Source organism: Monodelphis domestica, chromosome 1 (assembly GCF_027887165.1).
Source record: "Monodelphis domestica isolate mMonDom1 chromosome 1, mMonDom1.pri, whole genome shotgun sequence".
NCBI lineage: Eukaryota > Metazoa > Chordata > Mammalia > Didelphimorphia > Didelphidae > Monodelphis > Monodelphis domestica.
This window is the reverse complement of record NC_077227.1, coordinates 264590656-264617947: the sequence shown is the minus strand read 5'-3', so window position 1 is coordinate 264617947 and position 27292 is coordinate 264590656. Positions and strand designations below refer to the sequence as shown.

Here is a 27292-nt window from a genome sequence, read left to right as displayed (position 1 = left end):
GGAGAATACCATAGGAGGTATATATGGAAAAGTGAGGCTATTTTAAATTGACGAGCTATCATTTTATATATGAAGAATATTAAAAACAGCAGCAAACAAAACTAACACGTCTTATCACCCATGAGTAAAGGGAATTTAAAATGCTAGGCTTATAGATTAACTATAAAACAATTTACAGCCAAAATGTCAACAGGTCAATCAAGTATATATTTATATGTATATATAAAGATATATATACAATATATTAAAGTTATATAAATTATAGTGTCTATGCAAAGGTCAGGTATAGCATAAAAAGCTCCAATAGTCAAATTTAATAAAATTTAGAGTTTACAATACATGTTCATTGAGTAGATTTTTATTTCCTTTCAGATAGCTATTAATATACTCCCAAATGAACGTTTTCATCCTGGATAGACTGAAAGTCTCTGTACTTGTTACCAGAGGTATCATAGAATTGTTATTCACAATTAAATAAAGTCAACTGAATGAGATGTTGGAGCTCACAAGGAATTCTAATTTAATTATTCCTCAGTAAACACTTATTTGCTGTCTTAAAATCAGACATTTCAAATGATCTCTGCAGAAGCACCATTGAGTGTTGTGTGTATCAAATGATCACATTTAAATTTATCTTGATTTGCAAACATTTTCAAACCTTACAGTGTTTCTCAAGCTGCAACAGAAGGTGACAGATGGTGTGGAGTGAACAAAATCTACTGTTTCATTACAGTATGAGGTGAGCTCTTTGCTCATAATGTTGGATAAATCCAAGTCCAAAAAACATGCAAGGGAGCTTTAAAAAAAATAACTTCTCTGTAATCACTTTTAAAACTCAATAAATGATTCAGTATGTGCATAAATTTGGTATTATAGTATCCAAAAAATTTCTCCTGCTGCAATAATAACCCATAGCTAATGAATTTTGAGATGCTACATTTTAATCAAACAATCCTAGGCATGCAAGGTCTGTGGCAGACTGTAAGATTCAGTCCAAAAGGTTATGGAAAATTCTTTGTTCAAAATGTCAAAAGTTACCTACAAATCTTTATAAAGCAATTAAATTTAAAAAACTAAAATTTAAAAATCCATTACATCTGAATCTTCTTTCTTAACTTTATATGATGAAAAATAGGTCACAAAATTTTCCTATATCAAAATAATCCTCTATGTTAACTGGTTTAATGTCACATTTTTCTTTCATAATAACACTGGTGTCAAATTTATATAGAACCAGGAGCAACGAAACCCAACGTAATCCCTGCAGGTCATATATTGACTTAGAAAAGCATATCAACATTCTATTGTATATTTATTGATTTCGTTAAGTATTATATTTTAATCTGGTCCAGCTCACTTTGACGTAGATAACTCTTTTGAAAACCTAATCAGATACATACTTGTGGTTAAAAAATTTTTCCACATACTGTTTACAATTCTTGAGCTAACCTCCACAGGGAAGACAACACAGGGCTATGGGAAGAGCTTCATAGGTTTTTGAAGTCAGAAAGCCTAGGTTTAAATTTTGTGTCTGTTGCTAATTATTTCTATGATTTGGGCAAAACAATTCCTTTGGGGATTCTCTCTTCTGCGAAATAAGGAAACTGTACAAGATGGCCTCTAAGTTCCTTTTGAATCTAAATCTACAATCTTATCCTAAACACTGAAGGTTTCAAATTAATAATTTTTTTTAAAATGCCTTTTGGTTAAATTCCTAATAGTGAACAAAATATTATTTAGAGGTTTGTCAAAATTTACAAAGAAAAAAACTTTGTTAAAAACCCCAAGATTAATATGCATATGATATTTTAAAATTTAATCACAAGTATAACAAATATACTTATCAAACAAATTTCAATGAATATGCAACTGTTGCAAACGTAACATCATTGATTTCTGTCAAGTTCCAGGTACCTGTCACTACTGTTACCCCACTTTTCCCAGTCTCTATTGCCATTTCCCCTCAAACCCCTTAATAGTATTATTAAAAAAAAAAGACAAAATCTACAGTTAGTGGCAAAATCTTCACAGTAACTCGTTAAAGTGATGTTATTGTAGATAGCATCAGTCAATTGGACCTTGGAAAATTAATTTTACAAAGTTCTGTTCCCCAACCAGCTGCGTGGCACAAAAAGGACAGGCAGCATGAAATGCGTGGGTGCCGTGAGGCAATGGAATCAGGGACCAGTACTTTGCAGACTTCTCTGAACACACATGTCCACAAGGGGTAAAAGCATGAGTTGGAGGCCCAGCATCGACATAAAATCCTGCCTCACAGCCAAGCCAAAGAGGAACGTAGGGCCCAACAGTTCTGCACATCGGGCACTCCCTCTCGTTGGCCTCCGTATCACTACAGTGTCCCCAGTTGTGATAGCCATGCACGTGACCGCAACTGAGGTACGCCCAAGGCTGCTTCTCTTCTACCACATCTTTCTGGTTGATGCTGGGAAATGCCAACGTGTTCAGTCCGACGGGACACTGTGGTCGGGCGGCATTGATCTCTTGTCGTAGCGCTTCAATGTGCTTTTGAGTTGGGGTGTGAAAGAGACCGTCGGCCGTTCTCCAAAGAAGGGTTGCTCCACAAAGATCGATGAGGGAGCCATCTTGTAAGATGTTGGTCTCATTTTCAACCTATGAATATGAAAAAGAGGAAAAAAATACAAAATGTGGTAGAACATTTAAAAGTAAAACTCAGGAAAACAAATCTAACATTCTTACTCAAAACACAGGGAGAAAAATAACTTCAATGGAGAAAAAAGTCTCTGAAATTTTTTTCCTCTTTCATCATGAGACATTTTGTAATTCATTATAAGAAGGAAATTTCCTAACAATAGTAGATATAGGCAGTCACTTACTATGTGATAGACATTATGCTAAGTACTGGGGACAAAATAAAGCAAAAAAAAAATCAGATCTCTGTCTTTACATTACACTGTAATGGGGAAGATTACAATGTACAGTGTAATTGGAAGGTAATAAAGCTCAAAAGGAAAGGAGGGACAGTAGGACTGGAATGGGGGTGGTGGGAAGAGACTGGGGGAAAAGCTCTTAAAGTAGTGGGGACTAAAGCTAAGATTTGAAAGAAACAAATAAAGTCATTGAGGTGTGGAAGGAGAACATTTGAGCCATGGGCAACAGCCAATAAAAAGTCACAAAACTGGGAGGTAGAGTGCTGTGTTCAAAGGATAGAAAATAAGCCAGTGGAGCTAAATCACCCAAGCTCATGGAGTGGAATGAAGTCTAAGATGATTGAACAGCAGAGGGAGGGGTCAGATTTTGAAGGGCTTATGCCAAAACTGATGGTTTTCTACTTGATTTTGGAGGTGAGAGAGATCCATTGGACCACAGCGAGTCAGGGAGGAGGCATGTTCAGCCCTGCTCTTTAGGAAAATCACTTTAGCAGTAGGAGGATGGATTATAGTGGAGAGAAACCTGAGTCAGGGATTCCAATTAAAAGACTATTTCAGTACTCTTAAGCTTAAAGCAACATGGATCTGTAATAAAGTGTCCACACTGTGTCAGAAGGGGAAAGGGGACAGATGTGAGAGATGCTGTGAAGTTAGAAACAAGATGTGACAGCAGAAGGTGAGAGGTCATGCTTATTTCAATCAAAGATGAGTTCAGATCATTTCTGTGAGGTCCCTATTAATATGCATTTCCATTTTTTAATCTTTCCTTCAAAGAATTCAAAATAGAAAATATTTTAATATATAACTTATATATAACTTTATATTTTTGATATATAATTTCTCACTAATAATCTTCATTTTGGAAATACCTGCCCATATTTCAATTATGGCAGCTTAAAGCACAAAATTAGATAAGTGATCAGCAATGCCAGAAATCATCAGGTAGGCAACATTCATTTATTTATTCAAGCAAAAATATTTATTATGCATCCATTTACGTAGAAGGCATTGTACAGATTTCTGGGTGGGGTACAAAGGTGAGTAAGATATGGCTTTCTCTCTTAAGATTTAGTAGGGGAGTTAAGACAAATATACAAATACACATAATAAAAGGCAGTAAGTATGTGAAAAGTGCCATAGGAGGGAAAAATAAAAGAATCCTATTCTTTTTTTCTTCCTTGCTGCCGTGTTTCCCCAACCTTAGAAAACCTTCACTAGATTCTACCTTGTCTCTTGGGAATTGCCCTCTATGTCCTCAGCTAAACACTTTGAAAAAGTTACACATACACACACACACACACACACACACACACACACACACACGCATTCTTGACCTTGCTGCAGCATCCAGCAATATTTGACTGCGCTGGCTCTTCATCCATGTTATACCCAGTATTGTGGGTTCCTGAAAGGTTCTGTCCTAGGCTCCCCTTCTTTTTTTCTTTAAATTTACCCTTCTTTCAAACTTCCTTATTATTATCAAGGGTATCACCAATCTTCCAGTAGTCCAGGATTACAACTTCATTATCATCCTTGATTCTTCTCTAGCTAATTTCACAAAACCAATCAATAGCTACATTTGGAATATTTTTCTTTATAGCACTTTATGCAAATGTCACCTTCTCTCTACTCACCTGGTTACCTCCCTACCCAGGTCCTCATGAACCTGGACCTAAAGTCATCTTCTAATTGGACTCTCTGACTCAAGCTTTTCCCTACTCTAAACTATGCTTTGTACTGCTGCCAAAGTGATCTTTCTAAAGCACCGGTCTGATCTCTATTCAGTAACCTCCACTAGCTCTCTCCCTCAAAGATTAAAAATAAATTATTTACTTTGTTCGGCTCCTTAATGTATTTCCAATCTTTGGACACATTACCCAACCCCCTTCATATATCATGGTTGATTCATACTCTCCCTGAGATCCTGAAATCACAGAATACTACCCCAAGAAGGCGGCAGGACCCAAGAGGAACCAAAACAGGATGAAGCCCACATAGTCATTATACCCAGAAATATGCAAAACTTGGTACTACCACAAAATCCAAAGTTAGGATAGAAGAATGAGAAAACAGAAAAGAATTCCATGATAAAGAACTATTAGGGTGACACGGTTATCTAAGAACACAAATCCAGAAGATGGCTTTAAAATGTCTAGCTACAAAATCTTAAAAGAAAAAAATAGCTTGGGGACAATTTCAACAAGAATTCCTAGAATAGATGATGCAAGACTTATAAAAAAAGAGCTAAAATGATTTATAAACGAAATAAGAATGCTAAAGGAAACAATTAGGACTGAAATTAGAGCTATGGAAGAAAGAATTATAAAGAATAACAGCTTGGCCCCAAAGAACAAAACTTTACTCAAGAAACAGATTTTCTGAAAATTAGAATGGACCAAAAAGAATTTTAAAATTCTATGAGAAAAGAAGAAATATTTTTAAAAGGGGTTGGGGGTGGGACAGCTGGGTAGCTCAGTGGATTAAGAGTCAGGCCTAGAGATAGGAGGTCCTGGGTTCAAATTTGACCTCAGACATTTGCTAGCTGTGTAACCCTGGGCAAGTCACTTGGCTCCCATTGCCTAACATTTATTGCTCTTCTGCCTTGGAACCAATATATAGTATTGAGTCTAAGATGGAAGACTGGGGAATAAAGAAAAAAAAACAGAAGAAAATGCAAGGTATACTATCAAAAGACCTCAAGAACATATTGAGGAGAGATGAGATAAGGATCACTGGAATCTCCTGAAAGTCATGACCTCCTCCCCCAAAAGAGCCTAGACATCATATTTCAAGACATCATGAAAGAAAAATGCCCAAATCCTTAGAACTAGGTGTGGTGGAAATCTACTAGTCACTTTAACTCGCCAAAGAAACTCCAAAATAAAAATGCTCAGGGATACCTTAGCCAAAAGCCAAAACTTCTGGATCCAAGAAAAAATAACGAAAGCAGCCAAAATTTGAAGCATTTTTGGGAACACAATTAGGATCACACAAGACTTAGAAGTCACCATAAGCTCAGAATATGATAATATAGAAGGCAAACAATATAGGCTTATAAGCCAAGAATAACATACTCAGCAAAACAGTATTATCCTATGGGGGAAAATGGATTTTTAATGAAATAAAGGACTTCCAATCATTCCTAATGAAAAAAAAAAAGCTGTATGGAAACTCTGAAATACAGACAGGGGAGTCAAGAGAAAGAGAAAGGTGATCCTGATGTGTGATAAGGAATTGTTGACAATGCTAGAGATATCATCATTTGTGTTGTTCTTCATCATCACTTTCTTGTATTGGGAAATCCACTGTCAATTGCAAAGATTTGGCATTACCGACCACACAAACTAGATCATTAAGATTTCCAAAGGGACATAGTTCTTCCAAAGGGAAGGGGATGGATAAAGCCTAGGATTTTTGGCTTTTGTTTTCCATTTTTTGTTTTCTTTTTTCTTAATGGCCACAATTTTGAGGTGGCTGTCAAAATTTTTTGTTATTGTTACTATATGTCTGTTTTATTTTTGCTTGTTTTTTTTTTCTTTCTTTTTTTCCTCTTTGTCCCCTTATACTTCCTATGGCAGGAAAAATTATCCAGAAAAAGTTCTAAAAGTACTTTAAAAAAAGTTAGAGGTCCCCAAGAATATCCTTAGGATTGTTATAATAAGGTAGTATGTTATAGGACCATTCAAATTCATTTTTCCTCTTCCTCTGCAATATGGACATCCCAAGCATAAAGTGCCAGAGCCAGCACCCACAGAGGATGGAACAAGTGGAATTTAAAAGGTCAGCAAGGGAAGGAAAGTGACCTTTTTTTGTTTCAGCCTTTAAAGGAATGGTCACTGAAACTGCTCCATATATATATATACTTTCTCTCTTTACTAATAAAATCTTATAAATCTAATAATAAGACTCTAGATTAATTTTTATTTATAACATCACACTAAGTGCTAAGTTCCTAATTATTATTCTTTCTGTGCTATGGCCAAGTAAACTTCCTTTAACTTTTAAAAGAGTGAATGTAAAAATATAGAGGTTATTTTTAATATAGATTTTGTAGAGAGGTCAAAATACAGAGTTTAGCTTATTTGGGTAAATTCAGATATTCTACACTGGATAAGCAGAGAATTCATGCATATTGGAGCTAAATTATAAAGAACCTCACGAATGCTGGGTCAAAGTAGTTCAGATTTTAAAAAATACTAAATTAACTTTCTTTGTGGTAGTTATAGGCTTACTTCTCTAGATGACTCAAAGTCAAATGAATATGGCAGTCTTAATTTTATTTTTCATAACCTTATTAGCAATGTAATAGTATACACAAGTATAAACAGATAATACCTTTTCTCTGGGTTTACCTCCATGTCATCTCCGCTACTGGATTGGGAGCTCCTCAAGAGCAAGGACTATTTTTGTCTATCTTTATACTACCACTTAGTGGACTGCCTGCATATAGTTAAGTGTTTAATAAATGTTTGCTAAAAGAACCAAGTTAAAGAAGAAACATTATTTGGTACTACAACTTTAAATCCTTTTCAAAGAAGGTGAGGTTTGAGATAGAATCAGGCCTCCTAAAATTCTTGACATTCCCTGTAGCTGTCCCTAAAGGGAGCAACACCTGGAGAAATGGTCCTCCTTCTAAGCCACTATTAACAATTGCTGACCAACTGTCAATGTTTGGCAAATTAAGTCCAAGAACACTGAAAACAGCAGGATCTCCTCAAATACTAGCCTTGCTTTTAGACCATTCATTCCTTGTACTCATTGTCCAAGGCAGCAATTCTTGTTGAGATGCAACCTGGCAACAATCTCCGCAGGAATTGCTGCTTCAGTTCTTAGAAGAGAAAGTTCTCATCACCAAATTCCCTGGCATTACTAGATAGTTCAGTGAGGAAGATTTTTAAAATGGAAATGACACTGATGAAGTCATTTGATCATCTGCTTTACTACTGCATCCTGAGAACCACTGAGCTTTTTTTTTTTATTAAACTTATAGCCAGACAGTATTGTAAGAATTAGCTTTTAGCAAAAGCAAGAAGCAGGAGATCCCACAGAACAAAGAGTGGGTCAACATTCCGAGAGCACTGAGGAAGTGAGAGGCAGTTGAGACTGACTGTTGGCTCTCTTGGAAGAACACAGGGGGTGAGTGGAGGTGGCTCTCTCTGAAGGAAGAAGACTTTGAAGCTGTCAGGAAATTGGACCATCTTGAAGGAGTGGCTGAGTGAATGATTACTTCACACTAGTGGAAAGTGTGTGTGTTAATCATCATTCCCCTCTTGATCCTGTGTGGACATGCATAGCTACTCTTCTTACTGGGACGTCAGCTTGACCCAAGAGGTCTCCAGTTGTGTGAAATTCTTTGGCCCTTGGTTTCTGCTCCTATCAAATCCTCCCAAATCTTATTTAATAATTTAGGAGTTAGTTTAGAATAGTTATAGGAAGTTATATGGGTTTTAATCTCTGTTTTGGGTTAAAAGTTAGTTATTCCTTGATCCCCTTTCCCTCCTCCTTTAGCTAAATAAACCTGTTAATTATATTTTAATCCTTATTTAAACCCCCAACAGAGTTGCTTGACAGCAGAGGCAGTCTTGCTTTTTTCTGTTTATATCTCTAGCACTTAGCAGAGTATGTTGCACATAATAAATGCTTAATGAAGGGTTTTCATTCATAAACTCTTAATTTATCCCAGCTATGCTAATATGGAAATCCATTATTTTAAAATTTTTATATAACTATAAATGATATATACATACATTTATACACAAATATGTACATGTTTATAAATATATACATACACATACAAATATACACATATTTTCTCTGTTCCTGTTTGGGAAGAAAAAGTATATAACTATTCTTAAGAAATGAAGCCCGATCCATCTGAGCATTCATATCTAGTCTAACCCTGTATCTGAACAAAGATCTCTTCTACAATATCCTTAGACAAGTGGTTTATTCAGTTTCTACCTATAGACCTTTAGTAATGGAGAACTGCCTTTTGAGAGAGCCCACAACACTTCAGGATAAGTATCCTTAGAATGTTTTCCCTTATATTAATTGGAAAACGGTCTATCTAAATTCCACTCACTGCCTGGTTCTGCCTATTGGGACCAAGCAGAAAAAGCCCTTCAAATATCTGGCAGTTAAGAGATAATTAGCAAATCCCCTTAAGTATTTCTAATCTTCAAGCTAAATATCCTCAATTCCTACAACATAGTTTTGGATTCCTTTCCCTATTTTGGTTGGCTTCCACTGAATATGTTTCAGTCTGTCATGGCTTTCCTGAAATACGGCACTTGGAACTGGGCACAAAATTCTAGATACTGGTATAAATATAGTGGTATTACAGCTATTCTCATTCTGGACATTCTTCCTCCATTAATGTAGTTTAATGAAAGCCTTTATCTTCCAGAGAAGAGAAACAAGTATTGGTACAAAATCCTGTAAAACATTTTCCCCCTCTCATATGAAAACAGTTTTGTGCCTATTGTCAGTGTCTATAAAGGAAACATGATTTTATATCAAGAAAGAATACAACGTAGTAGGCAATATTTGTGTAAGAAAAGATATAACTGTACCAACTCTGAATAGTTCAAAAAAATTTTTTGCCAGGCAAATAAGAGATAAAAGCTTTAATATTAGGATCCTGTATTTATAACTATATAAGACAACAGTGGTTTCGGATAATGGGGTAAAAAAAAGCAGGTAATGTATATATATGCATATATACACACATACATATATAAATCATAAAAAATATCAATATGCATATTTGTACTAAATTAGCAAAAATATTTAAAGACTAGTTTTAAACATATATGTATTCTTCTGCTATAAGTTTCTATAAAGAAATAAAATTAACTAGCTAAATAAAGGCAAAATTTGAACTATTAAACTATTCATGAAAGTGGGCTAAAACCTCAAAGTTGCTTCTTATATGCATGTTTCAAAAGACTGAAAAAGTAAGTACAGCCTTGTTTCCATGTTTCTATCATTTTTTATAATTCTGAAAATATATGAAAACCGTACTTAATGTCACAAATCTATTAAATGCTCTGACTGGCAACAAAGCAAATATCCTACTAAGCAAGAAAGAGCATATAAGTTAACTAGGAATGGTTTTATAAAGTAAGGCCATTATGGACTGTCTAGAAATAGTATGGAAAACAAAAATCCTGGATGTTTAGCAGACTTCTTTAGTAAATGTGGTTAATACTAGGCTAGGAAGTCACTGAACTTGTAAATTTGTAAATTTATCTGGGTTAGTTTCCAAATGGAAAGTAATGTCGAGATCATCAACCAAACCTCAAACCATCAATTTTTTTATCTGATATTACTAGCAATCTAGAGGACCCTAGAGCCACAAAACATAATAATTACAGAAAGAGTATCAGGAGCTTCTCATTTCTAATTCAGATAAGAAATATTTTGAAGGTTTGTGAAAGAAAAGTACTTTGCAAAAAATCTGTGTATACAATATAGTATATTTTCAAAGTTGTTTTTTCTCATCGGCACAATAGTGGTATTCCTATTCCATTTAGTAGCTATGTGTTATTACATTCATAGCTGTCCTAGTTGAGTGAACATTAGTAATCAGAATAGCAAGAACTCAAAATCTTGGTAGAAAAAAAAAATCTCCACATGGTTCCAAACATATTGATTTATTTTCAGCAAAGTAATGTAAAATGCACTGTTTAAAATACATCTGGTATCATATCCCTAGGGACCAGAATGTCAATACTGGATTCCTCAACTATTTTATAGTTAATGGTGCAATGCTAAGAAAGAAAAAAAGTCATCCAGCTTTCCCTTTTCTATTTGCTAATCTCTGAAAGTGGTTCAAAGAAACATTCCAGACTTTTAAAGAAAAAATGACTTTTTAATTATTCAGCTAAGAGCTATAAGATTTAGTAATACTATAAAACTACAGTATATATTTATATATATAGAACATGATATATTTAACATATATCATATGATATATAGAATATCATATGATATAATAATATTAAATAATATATCACACAATGGTATAAAATACAGAAACCAAAACTGACATTTGTTGAATGAATTCAATTACTTGTTGAGAAAGTTTCCACTAAATAGTAATGAGAAGTTGAAGGCAGTAAACCAGATTTTAAAAAATCTTGCCTGCTTTATATCTGTCATCTTAAAAAGTATTATTTTGGTTGTCTTGTTTTCCCTTTGAAAAGCAAACATGTAAAGCAAAACTCCATTTGTTCTTTATTATGGTGAAATTAATAAAGTATCTGGCTCATTCCCATTTCTGGGTTAACTAATATACTAAAAATTTCGGGGCAATGAAATTTAGTAGGAACTTTATTAGTAGCATGGGGGTAGAGGGAAAATGGAGACTAGGGGGAAAAAAAGAGCTTGCTAACCCATGTTCATGCTATAGACTAAGACCCAGAAAGTTCCCATTCAAGTTATTCTGAACGACCTCTGTTGAAAAGATAGAGAATAAATTGCTTTGATAACATATTAATGAAATGTGTTGTGCAAAGGGAAAAATTGAGGTAAACTGATATGAGACCAATATGACATATGGTTCTTATTAAATAATATGTTGTAAATATTTTATTTGTGGATTTTCTACTCTTAACTTCTGAATATAGCAGTTCAGTTTAGAAGTAGTAGCTTTTCCAACTAAAGGCTCTAAGAATAAAAAAAAAATCCTGAGTGTCATGGTTTATTTTATAAGTTAGCATTTTCATTATTACATATTGATCACCAAGGTCCAGGCCTAATTTTAGGCAAATTCAACAATTCAGGTTTGAGGTTCAATATAGTAGGATACTATGGACCATATAAAACAATTAAAACTAACTTTACTGATATGTAATTACATTGATCTAAGATTAAATAAAATAAAAATGCTGCTTTCCTCCTCCTGCATCTATCATAGCAACTAGCTATGATCTGTTGGTAAGCTATTCCCCTCAAAAGGCCCAGACTACCAGACTATTTGCATATAGAGCATCATCGGTGTTCTAGTGTTTAAAGTGATGGCCAAGGAGGAAAAAGGGGAAGGAAAAGTGAGGGGGTGAAGGTGGGGGTTGTTAGGTTTAATGGGATAGAGGGAGGAAGGGCTCCACTGCAGCCAGGCAAGGGTGTAAATATCACTCACCTTCAGCAGCCCAGTCACCACTAATGGCCTTCTACATAAAACCAGGTTTTATCACACTAAACAGCTTTTATCACACTAAATCTATCACAATAGAATCTAGTATAAGAAACAAAGAACTAATTATGTATATATATATATATGTATGTTACTGAAGTCCAAAAACCCTATCTGAGTATTGCAGGGTTAGGGCATTTGATAATTTATCAATATCTGCATGTACCTATTCATTCTTAATTTTAAATACTTAATTTTTTTGGATCCATTATAACAGGAAGGAGGTTCAAGTGATGTCTGGGTGATGAAGTCTTTTCTAGATAAGGACAACAGGGAGATATCCAAACTGATGGCTCCTCGGTAAAGTTAGATAGTTTGGAGGTGAAGCCCAGAATGTTGTCTCAATCTTTTAATTATCTTTAATGAAATTACCTATTGTTTCTCTAATTTGTTCTTTGACCCCAATTCTTTAAGATTAAGTTATCTTTCCTTAATATAATTTTTATTACATTGTGATCAGTAAAGGATACAAATTTTTGCTTTTCTGAATGTCTGTAAATTTTTTATGTCCTAAGACATAATAAGATTTTGCCAAGGTACTATATGCATGCTTAGTTTTCCTTTAAGTATTGAGAAACTTTACATAATGTTAAGTTGTTTTTTTAAAAAAAAAAACTATTACCTTCCTTCTTATAGTATTGGTTCTAAGGCAGAAGAGTGGTAAGGGCTAGGCAATGGGGGTCAAGTGACTTGCCCAGGGTCACACAGATTGGAAGTGTCTGAGGTCAGATTTGAACCTAGAGTTCTCTGGGCCTGACTCTCAATCCGCGGAGTCACCCAGCTGCCCCCCATAATGTTAAGTTTTGAAATCAATTCATGGCTTGTTACCTTTTAGCAAAATGTAGTTTCTATCTTTAAGTTTATAATAAAGTTTATGTTTGCTGTTGCTTTGTAGGAAATCATAACTAATACCAAAGCTTTTTTTGTGTTCAGATGAGGCATAAAAGATTTTGCTCCAACCCAAATACTATCTTCTAGTGCTCTCCCTTCCAAACTATCTTGTATTTAATGGCCTTCTATATATTTGTATTTATCAACTCTGTATTTATCCTTTCTACATTTACATATATATATTTCTTGTATAAGCTCTTAGTGCATAGGGACTGTCTTTCTTTGTATCATCATCCCCAGTAACTAAAACAGTGCCTGATACAAAGTAAGCACTTAATAAATATCCTAGCCCCTTTCCTGTCTTTCTAGTCCTCTTTTATTCTACATCTCCTCATGTGTTCTCAAGTCAGTGAGATTGGCTTCCTTGCATTTTCTCAAACTACACATTATATCTCTGGGCTCTGGGCATTTTTTCTGGCCGTTCCCTTATGCCTAGAATACTCTCTCTTCTTTATTTCTGCCTCCTGGATTCTCTGACTTCAAGTCCCAGCTAAAACCTCAAATTCTACCTGACACCCTTCCCAATCCTTCTTTTTTATTTTAAACCCTTACCTTCCATCGTGGAGTCAATACTGTGTATTGGCTCCAAGGCAGAAGAGTAGTAAGGGCTAGGTAATGGGAGTTAAGTGACTTGCCCAGGGTCACAAAGCTAGGAAGTGTCTGAGACCAGATTTGAACCTAGGACCTCCCATCTCAAGGCTTGGCTCTCACTTCCCTTAGCCACCCAGCTGCCTCCCCCCTTCCCCCCAATCCTTCTTATGCCTTTCCATTACTGATGATTTCCTGTTTATCCTGCACTTAAGACTATCTTTTCCCGTTCTTTATTATGCTCAGTGCTTAGGCAGAGTAGGTCCTTAATAAGTGCTTAATGACTGACTGACTCACTGATTAATTATGATCTGCTTCATACAGTCAGCCAGAACATAGAAATGAGTAACTTCCAATCAGGCCAGAACATATGGACCAAGGTTTTGAGTCTTAGGGAAGAATCATTTATTTCATGGTTGGAGTTTTTTACTCTTATTGGGGAAGAGGAAGGAGGTGAGAGGATAGGCAGATATAGCCAGTCAAAGGAATGGGGGGGGGGGGACACCCAATATGACCAAGAGGGGAAGCAGTAGAAAGAGAATAAATTGGAAATGAACTGGAGATTCCTCCCTCAGAGAGAAGGTACTAAGATTAAGGGGGGCTAGAAATGGCACCTTAAAAAAAAGGTAAGACTTTAATTCAGACCTGAAGGAAGCAAGGAGGAAGAGATGAAGAGGAAGAAAGTTCTCTTTCCCGCCCTTCCAGTCTTCTTAAATCTTATTTTTCTCCAAGTACTTTGAAATTAAGTGACATTGGTCTACTTTCTGTTCCTTGAACATGATAATCCATCTCCCAAGGACAGGCATTTTCACTATCTCTTCATCTCTGCCTCCTGGCTTCCCTGACTTCCATTAAGTCACAGTTAAAGCCCTCCTTTCTACAAGAAGGCTTTCCAGCTCCTCTTTAACTTTGAAGCCTTCTTCTCTGAGATTATGTCCAATTTATCATGCATATAGCATGCATGTTTTCTCTTCCAATAGACTCTAGCTCTTTGAGAGCAAGAACTACCTTTGTCTTCCTTTGTAGAACAGAACTTGGCACAGTGCCTGGAGCTTAATAAACGCTTGAATTGATGTGACACATGACTTTATGTAGAAATGAATAACTGTTAAAGACCTAAGGAGAAAACTGAAGTAGGCAGTGGTAAGTCAATATCAAAGTTGGCTAGTGAAAAAAAAAAAGTCGAGTTTAGAGTTGTGAAAATGAAAACGGAATCAAGCTTTGGGTCTTTCTACCCCTGAAGTGGAACAGACAGCAGATGGAATGTTGTTAGAGTGAAGATTGATGAACAGCGATGACAGTTGGTGAGGGAAGGAGAGACTTGGAGAGTGACAGTTGCTCTCGAAGTCTCTCCTTCCTGGCCCTCAGACTGGAAGGAGCTCTCTCTCCCTGTCTCTGGATAGAAGTACCTCTATTCCTGGATTGTTCACAACTGTGTACTTGTACTCTACCTGGATTCCTGTGATCGTGTCATAGAACTAGGGGAGCAACTTGAACTGTTAAGGCTGGTCTTTAGGGTGTTGGCCCAAAGAGACAGGCCCAACCAGCTCTGAAAGTCGGATTCTTTTTTTCCACTTGCTGTCTACTGCTAAGACTTTGAACTTAAGAAAGCTAGCACAGATATAGCATAGACAGGAATAAAAGAAACCCTCCACAAGCCTATGAGGCCTGGCCTCAGTTCAAAAGCTGAGAGAGACTCAAACCCAATCTTTGGCAAAGTATAGGGAAATAAATCCCTCTTCCCTCGACCCTGATACCTTCCTGATCAAAACTTGTTATTAAATTCATCTTTAGCAAAATAACCCACAGTCAGATAAGAGGAGGACTATCATTTCAAGAGGACACAGAGGGAGCAGAACCTAAGGACAGCTATTCAACCATAAATGGTCCTTATCAGACTCCTGCTGGGCAACCTTGGTCCAGGGGGAGAGTCTTGTCCCTCAGGATGGTCCATGCTTATCTGCCCTGGGATATCTTCAACATCAATCAAAAGAGAAGTCATCCCTCATCCCCTCAGCCTATCAGAGTTGGTCCATTTCTCAGGAACCTCATTTTTCAAAAACAGCTTCTCAGCAGGGTTTATCTCTCTCTTTTTATCTCACCAGCATCCATATTCCCTCTGTTCTTTCAACTACTCCATTCCCTGTAACAAAATCTTCCTTATCCCCTGTACCTCTTCAATCCTCCAAAATTCCTTCAACTTTTACAGAGAAAACCTAGAATCATCAAAATTAAATCAAAACTGGCAGCCACAAGAAGAAACACTAATAACAAATCATCACCATCTTGCTCCCCAATCTTCAATCACCATGCAAGATAGCACATTTTAAGATTAAGAAAAACAATTTTTTTAGGGTTTTAATTTTTTATACTGTTAGTTAAAAAAAATTAAAAACCAACACTACAATATTTTGGGTTCAATACAGGATAAAAGGATCTCTTGATTCAATGAATGCTTATTAAGCAACTCTCTATTGTAAGATCCTGTGATAAATGGAGAGAATCAAGAAAGATCTCATGTGGGGGGAAGACACCTGAGGTAAACTTTGCTGGGAGACAGGGAGTCTAAAAGGAAGTGAAGGAATGCATTCTAGACACAGAGGACCACTTGGACAAAGATATAATAGTGGAAGATGGAATGCTGATATGGGGAACAAGTAAACCAGTTTGATTAGAAGATAAAATGCACAAGGGGGAATAATATGACATACGACTGAAAAGAGGTCATAGACAAATTGAAGAGGACCTAAAATATGAGGCTAAGGAGTCTACAATTTAGTAATGAAGTAACATGATCAAATCTGTTGGTATAGAAGACAGATTGGTAAAGAGAAAGATTAGGGAAAAAGGAAACAAATTAGTTATTACATTGAACTGTCAACACACAATTTTCTTAAATGGAATTTTGAATTTAAGTAAATAAAATTATCCTTAGAGATGGTGAGAAGTACAAAATAATTTTAACAGGTCTTTTTTTGTTGTAAACTTCAGGCAACATGGATTATTCTTTGAATTCTCAAGAAATTACATGAACTTTCCTGCTTCTCTTGTCCTTATAACTTGCATTACACCCCCTCACACATGTAGGTATACATATACATATGAGCATATATATATGTAAACACACATCGCATATATATAATGATTACGTGCACACATAAATTGAATTTCATGACTGACAAGTAATAATCTTCAAATTACTTTTTATAGGATAGCACTTTTAAAAAGTTTTACTCACTAGCTTTCCTCTTTGCTGGGCTGATCTTGTTTCTCGCAGTGTATATACATCTCCACAAACTGAGATTTCCCGCCATATTCCTGGTTTGGACTCTTCTGTGAATCCTCCTTTTGGATGCATTACTAGAACACCATTTGTAGTTAGTCCATCCATGTGTCCATCAGGATTCTTCCATTTTGCTGCCTTTTCCTGTAAAACATACACTATTAGGAAAGATAGAAGACTTAACTTCTGGTTATACAAGTTTTCTCCCCCCAAGCCGAGTTCTAGTTTTGTGTAAATGGTTAGATAACCATAGTTAGTTAAACATAAACATAGTTAGTTAAAAAAAAATAAATTTAACCTAAGTATTAGAAAAAACAAAGTGGACATATAGTTAGTCTAATGTATAATGAAACTTATATTCTGCTACACTACTCCAATCAGTCACTACTTTCATTATAGGATTTCAAAATTCTTTAGACATAATCTTTATTCTTCACAATTATCTTGGGAGATAATAGAGTAGGAAGGGTACAAACATAAGTCCTTTTCAGAAGAGAAAATAAAGGCATGGATAAATGCCAGCTTAAATTTTGAATTAGTGGCAATTGAATTCTTAAACATTTTGAGTTCTAAATCTATGATTCTGATAACCTAGGTCACAATTCTTTCCTTTAAATCAGGTTATCTATAGCAAAGGCCTATGGTGCAAATGCCTTTGATACAATAAGAACATGAAAACTTTAGCTATGTGCTACGTATGGCAAGCTATAGGTATCATATTCATTAATATTTGACAATTTCATTGAAAAACTCCTATGTTTTTACTGACCATAATGCAGAAATTATTCATATATTTTCCTTTTAAAAACAAATTAAAGAACTACAACTTTAAAATGTAATATATGCTATTCAACAAATCATTTTGTTTACTATATAACTTCATGTTACACATGACAATCATGGCTTATTCTGTATACATATAACCTAGGTTTTAACTGTACTTACTCCAAGAAAGATATTTTTGGAAGAGTCAAATCCTGCTGCAAAAATCCGTGCTGTGTATGGTGCACTCCTATCACAGACAATCCTACAGGCAAACCTGGATATGGTGCTTTGGGTGATCTGACTTTCATCATTGTTTTGACTGCCAGAAATTGTGTCTGTTACCACAAAGTCTATTGGGCTCTCTGTTGATCTTCCCACCTTAAAAGAAATAAAATAAACTTCATAACTCACTTTATTTTCCAACAGCTTCCTATTCTAACTACCATGTTCACATCAAATAAATGAAACAGTACCATAAAAATGAATTTCTCAGATTCTCAAGTTATTTTTAATAATCATAAACCCTACTTTGAGGTTACACATGTACATCCACACATAAAGATCCACAAACATCAGTTGATTTCTTTTTACTTTTAACTAATTGCAATGTAGTGATGAGGTAACACATTTTTAATATTAGAATAGTTTTTTAAATAGTGTGGTGTATTGAAAAGATTACTGGATTTGAAGTCAGAGGACCCAGGCTGAAATTTCATCTCTGCCATTTATAACTTAAGTAACATTGCACAAATCACTTTGATGTTGTGGGCCTCAGTTTCTTCACCTGCAAAATTAAAGAATTGATCATTTCTTTGAACTTCTATCTCCCCTCTTTTGAAAGTTAGATGCCAGTTTAAAATTATTGCCTATGTTGATGTTACAAATCTAAAAAAAAGAACATAAATTAGAAATGATAAAAAAATAGAATTTTTTAAAAAGGAGCCAATTCTTAAAATTCTAGGCTATCTATTTTTTAAAAATATTCCCTTGACTCTTTACCCCCAAATCAAGGAAGGAAGGAAGCCCTGCTCTTCAATTAACCAACCAAATCAATCAATTCTATTCTCATCTAAATCCAGTCTACAACCAGAAGTCACATAACTTTATGTCTGAAAAACCTCATCATGTGTTATTTTGCAAGGGTAAAATTCCTTTCTCTCATCACCTATCTATAATATATCTATAATTCAGAAAACCTGAGAATAACTTAAGAGCCAGTCCTTTCTTCCAACTATTAAATCTATGCTAACTGCACGTTACTATTTGAAAGATGAGTCATAATGTGGCTATAGATAGAAGCTATCATGTACCTGGTGTACCAATCTTCTTTACCTAGAACCTAGAGTTCTGGCAATGAGCATTTAATGCACTGATATCAGTGATGCTTCTATAAAAACAGGAAAGTACAAGTATAACTTATATTTTAATGTAAAAAAAAACTAGAAAAAAAAAGAAAAAACTATATAAGAGAAGTAAATTGGTAAAGGTAATTGGGGGCTAAATTGGAAGCAGGACAACTTGAAATCAAGTCTTACCTGTGACACATACTGGATTTCTGACCACCTGCAAGCCCCTTAACTTCTTAATGCCTTAGGGCATTGCCAAAGTTTGAAGCAACAGAATAGCTACTGGTCTGCACTAGTGGGAGGGAGGGCATTTCTAATGTATAAAACTTTCAACAATGACTAAATCATAGATCTAGAACCCCCACCCATCCACCCACCCAAAGATTATCAAAATGTATAAAAGCAGACAAATTAGTTAAAACTTTAAAAGGAATTTCTTAAAGCATTCCTTTACATAGTAATCTTATTCAGCATATTTTAAACAATTCAATTTATCCTCAAATCAATGGGGTATGTAAGCTAAACTTCTAAAGTTGAAAGAAAAAAGTGCCTCCCAAATTATAGTCAATTTATATATAGGATACAATTGTTAAACCCTTCTCATTTCTCTTCTAACACTGCTGTTGTTGCAGCAGCTGTTGCTGCTTCAGAATAACATATACTCAGTGTGGGAGTCTGGTGGCAGCTAACATGCCTGCCTGCTACTTTTAAGCAGCAGGCTAGGACCTGGTCTATTCAGTGAGAACATATCAGAAGTTGAATTTTTATATAGCAAAATTCAAATTTGCACTGTATTTCTGAAATATTTTTATATAATTGCAAGAATCCAACTATTGCATAAAGCAAGTCTAAATTTTCTTCAGAGTATTTCCAAAACCCAAAGGGAGATGAAATTGTTGCCATGTATTAAGACTATATAGCTGAAAGTATTTACTATTGTCCAATCGGTAAAGAAGTGGTAGTAAAGACCAACGTAAGTCTGACCCACTCTATTATGAGGCTCTTAACTTTTCTGCTTCAAACAACACTGGACACCTCAATAAATGGTGGGGATTCATAGAATTAATAAATCATATGACAAATTTTCCTATTAATTGAGAGCTATATTAAATGAAGTAATACCAATCTTTTAAAAAAGATTTATCTATAATAATGAAAAGCATGATTATTTAAAATGTAGTTTGAATAAGAAATTGTAAACACTTAATGATGTAGTATTCTTTAAAAGTTGATATATATATGAGTATGTCTCTCTCAATCTTTTCCTGCACATATATACACACACCCATATGCATATTGCACAAAATTTAACAAAACCGTTCCACTAAGTTATGTTCCAGGCCGCACTCTTATGTTCTTCTATACATTAAACAAATATATTTATGTTCTTTTTGGGGGGGCAAAGTATTAATCACAATTACCACTCCTCCCAAGTAGATTTCTTCCTCTCTAATAAATGCATATAGTACAGCAAATAATTTAAAGCAATCTTGGGGTGGCAGTTACTTGTACTGTAGGTTTAGCACCTGCAGGGAGTTGATGCATCAGCTATCACTGAAGCTCCTATTTCAAGTAAGTGATAAAAATATAACACTCTTAAAACCTGCTGACTCTCAGAAGGGATCTTCAACAATGCATTCTCAGCCAAAACACAATTCTGAAGGATTTACAAATCTTAATGATATATCCAATCTCCTAAGAAATTTTATCAAACCCACCTCATCCAATATGAGTTACTTTTTCAACAAGAGAATAACACAGTTGGGTTAAACTACTGAATAATATATAAGTAAATAACTTCTTGAAGCTTATTTGGGATGATGTTGTGCTTTGTGTCCAAGCCAACCACCATTTTCCAGTTATAGTCAAGCAAGAACACTTAGCTTTTGGTAGAGCTCCCAACAACTCATGATTATTAATAGCTGACAGAAATAACCTTGAACTTTTTATGAATCAGTTAAAATTAAAGTTCTTTTAATACCTTTCTTAGTTATTTTAAGAAAATTGTTGCTCCAGTCATGCAATCTGCCCCAGATATGCAGATTTACCACAGGTACAAGTTTCTTCAGGACAAGGACTGTCCTATGATACTCTGCACAAAGCTAAATATGTATTTGCCAAATGAAAGGATATAATTAATGGCCGTATCATTACCATTCCTTAGCTGATACAATAGCACAAATAGGGTTTATAATATAAGATGGGGTATCTCCTAAAAAAATCTGAGAGAAGAGGCAAGGTACCTGAATAATCCTATGAATCAGAAGACAAAGTGGTAGAGGGGAAAAAGTGCTTGATTTCTAGTCAGAGGACATGGGTTTGAGTCTGGCTCTGACTGTCTACCACTCTGGCCTTTGTTCAGTCACTTCGACTACAGGCATCTCAGTTTTTTCATGTATAACATAAGCAGATTGGCCTAGATAACCTCTAAGTTCCCTTCTAATTATAAACCTAATGGCCCTAATGTGATATTATATTTTTATATTTGACTTAAGAGACACAATTGAATGTAAATGTAAAGTTTTTGCCTCAAAATTCTAAAGAATTGCTACTGTAGTACCCTAAAGTCATAAACATTTTAACTTAGAATCATATAATTTGAAAGGATGAAAAATATAGAATTTTTTATTCTAGAACTACTTAAAATCTATCTCATGATTGCCTTCAATTGCAGAGGAAGAATGAGCTATGCTCAGAAGTAATTTGACTATTAATTTTAGTATAATTGAAAACTAATTCCATAGAACAAAAGTAGTGACTGGAAGAAAACAAATTAAGGGAAATAAAACATGGTTTATCTTGAACTAGGAAGATTAGAAATAAAGGCATTTTTATAAGGGACTTTGAAAAGGGAAACTTATAAGTTGGAGTCAAGGATGACCTTATTTATAAGTCATTGTGGAATCTTAAGAGGTAGTAGATTCACAAAATTCCACCAAATCCTTCAGCATTGTAAGGAGAAGGAGAACAGAGAAGAGAATAATTTGTGACTACCCCAAATAATACAATCTAGACCAGTTTGTGTCACAGAAATGATAAATATGAAGCACTTAATGAAGAATTCTCCCTGAATGTTATATAGACATAAAATTTTATTTTAGGAAAATATTTAAAGGGCCTGTTTCTGAGCCTATAACTGTGCTATTGACGTTTTATTTATCTACTACATATAATTCTTCATATTAACTTTTAAATTAATAGTAATTTTTAAAAAAGAGATATGCTAAGAGTGGTTATATATCCTTGTTTCCTTTATTCTGGAGTTATCCATTTAGTAAGGTGATACAAAATCCTGTAAACTGCTAGCTAAGAAATCTCATAAAACAACAATAAAAAAATCCAAGATGATTATGAAGTTGGAAAAAGATGATGCCAACTGGAAATACCATTTAGTTAATTATTTAATTTTCTTGTTTCTTTTCTTTTTTTGATTGAAAGGGACTTTTTTGAAAGTTTGTACTGCATGAGGGATATTAAAGCAAATTCTCTGTGACAGAGTTTGCTTTCCAATTCTTACTGTCAGCTACTCTAAGTGTTTTGTTGCCATAAACATATCTAGAATAATCAGCTATAAGAAAAGTACTCAAATCAAAGCGGCTCTTCTCCCCCCAAGCTGGTAAATCAAAAATTTTAGAAAGTGGGGCCAGCTCTTATAGGCTAGTGATTTTTAAGGGCCAGAGACAGGTGATTTGTCTATTGCCAACATGGATGGAAGGTACGATCTGGAAAAGAAACAGGAGAGGGGCAGATAACCAATTTTCCAGTTTTATCTCAAGTCACACCAATGTAGAATAATTTCTTTTGAGATGAATTCCATATCCCAGTACAGGTATCAAATGATTTCAAAACTGAAATATTTTGATAATACATATTATTTTTGGACTGTCTATGACCACTTCTACTTTTAGACATGAACATAGGTCAACTTGAAATTCAGATTCCACATCATAAGGGTGAAGTATTGAGAAGAAAAACAAAATGATTATTAAATTGCTTAAATAATAAAGTGTCCACTTTGAAAACTGTAGTTACCTGAAACATATCAGTATCATCATCATGTGTGTACTCCACCACTACTGTCTGATTTCTTGACAAAGTGTAAGAGATACTGTGCTGACCTTTACAGCTGATCACCTAATTGAAAACAAAATTTTAAAATACATTTTAATTGCAATTGCAGTATGCCTACATTATAAACATTAATCCACACATTTTTATTGCTGTGCCTAGTATATCTCACCATGAGTGGGATACAAAGAAATATAAACACTATTTCAACTCTCAATGAGATTACAATACAGTGAGAGAACTCAGAGAATTGGATTTCTACAAATTTGTTAGTGTAAATTAGGAGAAAAATGTACTGAAGTTAGGAGGTCCAAATCTGGCTTCAGACACTTCCTAGCTGTGTGATCATGGGCAAGTCACTTAAAATAGGTATCTATTCTAAGACAGAAGGTAAGAGTTTAAAAAACAAAACAGTACATAGAACTTTTCAATGAAAAGAAAGTAGCAAGAAATAATGAACATTCACATTTATAAAACAAGAAATTAGAGGTTATTATTTACTTTACAAAATAACTTATACCACAGGTTTTCTTAAATATATCTCAGTGCATTATAAAAATAAATAAAACACCATGCCTTCTGCCTTATTATGGACTCTAATTCAGAAGAGTGCCAAGGGCTAGACAACTGGGTTTAAGGGCCTTGCCCAGGGTCACCTAGCTAGGAAGTATCAGAGTCCATTCATGAACCTGGTCCTCCTAACTCTAGGCCTGGCACTCTATCCACTGTGATACCTAGCTGCTCCCATTGCAGAGCATTTTAATGATGATTCAGGATAAACATCTAGTGCCCAAAGTGAAGCATACTCATAGTTTCCTAGTTATTGGTAGAACCAAGTAAGAATTTAATCAGCTAATGTTATATACCGTAACAGAATAATTTTTAAGAGTATAAAAAAGTCAGTGGGCAGCATATATTAAGTGTGTAGTTTGTGCCAAGAAGTGTGCTGAGCACTAGGGATACAAAGAAAAGGAAAGACAGGTCCTGACCTCAAGAATCTCGGTCTAATGGGGGTGGGGAAGAGAATAAGAGAGTGAAACAAACAAACAAAAAAATATTCCCAAGAAAAATATAAAGAAAAGCACTTATTTTTTGTTAACAATATATTTACATATAGCATTTGATATGGCAGAGCAAAATGATTACCTTTTTTTTTTTGCTTTAAAGATAATTTTGATCTTTTTTAGATCACTTAGGTTACCTGGGTCATTCTTTATATGCCATATTTCCCACCCAATCCCACCTCTGAAAAGAAGCATGAGGTACCTTCTCATGTCTTTCTTGGAGGAGCCAAGTTTGGTCACTATAGTATTGCAGCATTCAGTCTTGATTGTTTTACCATTTTTCTTTCCATTTACATTGTTATGGTCTTTGAGTATAAGATTTTCCTACATCTATTTCATCAATCAATAGAAGAGAGTTCCTGTGCTTTTTTGAATCCATCATATTTATTGTTTATTATTAGACAATAATAGTGTAAAAAGTGCTAAACCATTACCTTATCAATGGGCATCTACTGTTTTTCAGTTCTTTACAACTATAAAAGTAGTGCCGCTTAAAATATTAATAAAATTGAAAATAAAATAAAACTTAAGAAAGGGGGCTTCCTTTTGTTATAGATCTCAGTGGTATAAATATGCCTCACAATGGAATCTCTGGGTCAAAGATATCTTAAAGGGTCTCTTTCCCCCCAAAAAAGTCTGCAATGCATGTATCAATATTCTTTGTAAGATATAAAAGATATCCTCTGATCATTAATATAAAAAAAGTATCAAAAAGGGAGATTTACGACAGCCAAAGAATTCAACACTTCCAAATTGAAGAAGGGTTCTCTATTGGTGAAGTCTTCCAGATGTACTTGTTTGCAGATTATATCATGGTGGTTCCATCAAGCACTGAAATATTACTGAGTCTCAGTTGAAATTCAAAACCCTCTTGAAAGAATTGGGTCTTAATTATACATACAGGAAAAAAACAAGTTGATACAATGTTGCTATTTCCCTGTTGTCAAAATTGATAATTTATGAGTTCATAATGGGATATCTGTATGCCTATTATTCAGCAAATGAAACTATAAAGAAGCCTTGCAGCTAGGTGGCACAGTAGATGGAACAATAAAGCTAGAGTCAGGATGATCTTAAGTTCAAATTGAGCCTCGGACATTTCTTAGCTGTGTGACTCTGAGGCAAGTCATGTAACTTGTTAATCTCAGTTTCCTCATCTGTAAAATGGAAATAACATTAGTATCTACCTCTCTAGGGTTATGTGGATAAAATGAGGCAACAATATTTGTATAGTGCTTTGCACTTGAAGTAAAAAGGCCATTATTTATTTATCATTGATAAAAAAACATAGTCCTTGCCCTCGTGGAACTTTCTTTCTGCTAGAAACATATAAACACAACTAATAAAAATCAGGAAAGTTTTCAAATAGGAGGTGGCAACCAAGGAGACCCTAGTAGGAGGCTGCTTTGAGCCATTCTTGATTTAGGTTCGGGATTGGAATTAAATTAGAGCATTTTACAGGCAGTCTACTGAGCAAGAGGATGGGAAGGTTATTGAGGAAGAATACAGCACTAATTTAGTTGATCAGAGCATTCTATCTAGCATTTGTCATAATGGTGCTCTAAACAGAATGCCTGTGCCCTGTGGTCTAGAAGAGCTCCTGATTGGTTTTTAGACTTCAGATAACAAAAGAAGTTAGATAAATGGTTTGAGTTTTAGTCTTGTGGTTTTGAGAGTAAGTGGGCAGATAGGTGGCTCAGTGGATAGAGAATACGGCTGGAATTGGGAGGTCCTAGGTTCAAATCTGACCTGAGACACTTCATAGCTGTGTGATCCTTGGCAAGTCGTTTAATTCCAATTGCCTTATTCTTGTCACTCTTCTACCTTGGAATCAATACTTAATATTGACTCTAAGTCAGAAGTAACGGTTTAAAAGAGAAAAGAAAAATATAAGCATTCATGTGGCACCAGTGTTTGAAATTAACTCTACCTTCAACATAATTAAACAAAACAAATCCTCCATAGACCATTCATTTTTCCACTAGCCTGTCAAAGGTCATTATTTTACTCTTGGATCTCAATAATAAAATTTTACCTGGTCTCCCTGCCTACTGTTTCTTCTCTAGCCCATTCTTTACTATGGTTGTCAAAGTAATGTTCCTAATATGGAGGTCTGGTCATGCCTTTTACCTTTTCTGAAATCTTTAAGCAGCTTTCTACTGCCTATATGATACAATACAAACTGGCATATCAGGACACTGGATTTCAGAGAGTTGGTAGGGTATTATGAAAGTATCATTGGATTTAGAATTAGGAGGGTAGGTTTGAGTTCCAGTGCTGACTCTTATTATTTATATAAGTATAGGAAAATAATGAGATCCCTTTGAGCCTCAGTCTCCATATCTGTAAAATGAGGATTATAGTATCTTTTAGGGGTGCTTATGAGGATTAACTGAGATCATGTGTATAAAATTCTTTGTAAATCATAAAACAAAATATATAAGCAAGCAAAGCTATTATCAAATTTACTAGCTGTTCTCTGAATTTTTTGAACTTTGTCCTACCTCCTATAAAATTCCCTATATCTGGAAACATATAATTCCCTATATCTGGAACATCTCTGTATGTTTAATTTTTTTTTAAGAACCTGAAGTTTTCCCTGACTATCCAAGGGAGAAGTCATTATTTTCTCCTCAATATTCTATCTCTCTCTGATTGATCTCTTCCCATACCCTTCTTAAAGGATTTAAGTTCCTCCAGGACAGAGACCATTTCTTCATTTTGATATCCCTAGCATGTAGATGACACTGCACAAAGTAGGTACTTAATTTAAATGAAGTAGGAATCTTACTTTTACTTCACTCAGAAGTAAGCTTTTCAGTTTGCTCAAATTCCTAGGGGATAGTTAGGTGTTGCACTACCTGAGAGATATATTTATTCATCTTTCTTTAAAAGCTAATACCATCTTTTAAAATCCATTTTCCTTGACAGTTTATCATTTAGACCTTACATTATTTAACTTCACTTTAGAATACCAACTCATGTATCAAAACACTCATAGGTATTTTATTGTAAGTGTACTTAATGAGGAAATTAATGAACTTTTGAAGAATGTATTCCTCACAAAACAGGGCTTATAACTCAAAGCAAAAATCATTTTTAGGTTTTATGATGACCCAGGAATTCCTGTATTAGTTTTGATATATACTTCCTTCAAAAATTCAGGAATGGTTGCTAAAATG

At 34.8% G+C, this 27292-nt stretch overlaps 1 protein-coding gene across 2 annotated transcripts in view; it reads right to left on the bottom strand.

Moving 5' to 3' along the window:
• Positions 1-295: 295 nt before the first annotated feature.
• Positions 296-27292, bottom strand: part of PELI2 (pellino E3 ubiquitin protein ligase family member 2) — a 130447-nt gene continuing 103450 nt past the window's right edge. For both annotated transcript variants that reach the window (XM_007472936.2, XM_056810797.1), the window contains 4 exons: positions 23011-23112; positions 17813-18010; positions 16823-17011; positions 296-2631 (listed from right to left, as the gene is read on the bottom strand). In XM_007472936.2, coding sequence (XP_007472998.2) covers positions 2065-2631; positions 16823-17011; positions 17813-18010; positions 23011-23112 — 1056 coding nt within the window. In that variant the 3' untranslated portion in view covers positions 296-2064. The remainder of the gene's footprint in view (positions 2632-16822; positions 17012-17812; positions 18011-23010; positions 23113-27292) is intronic.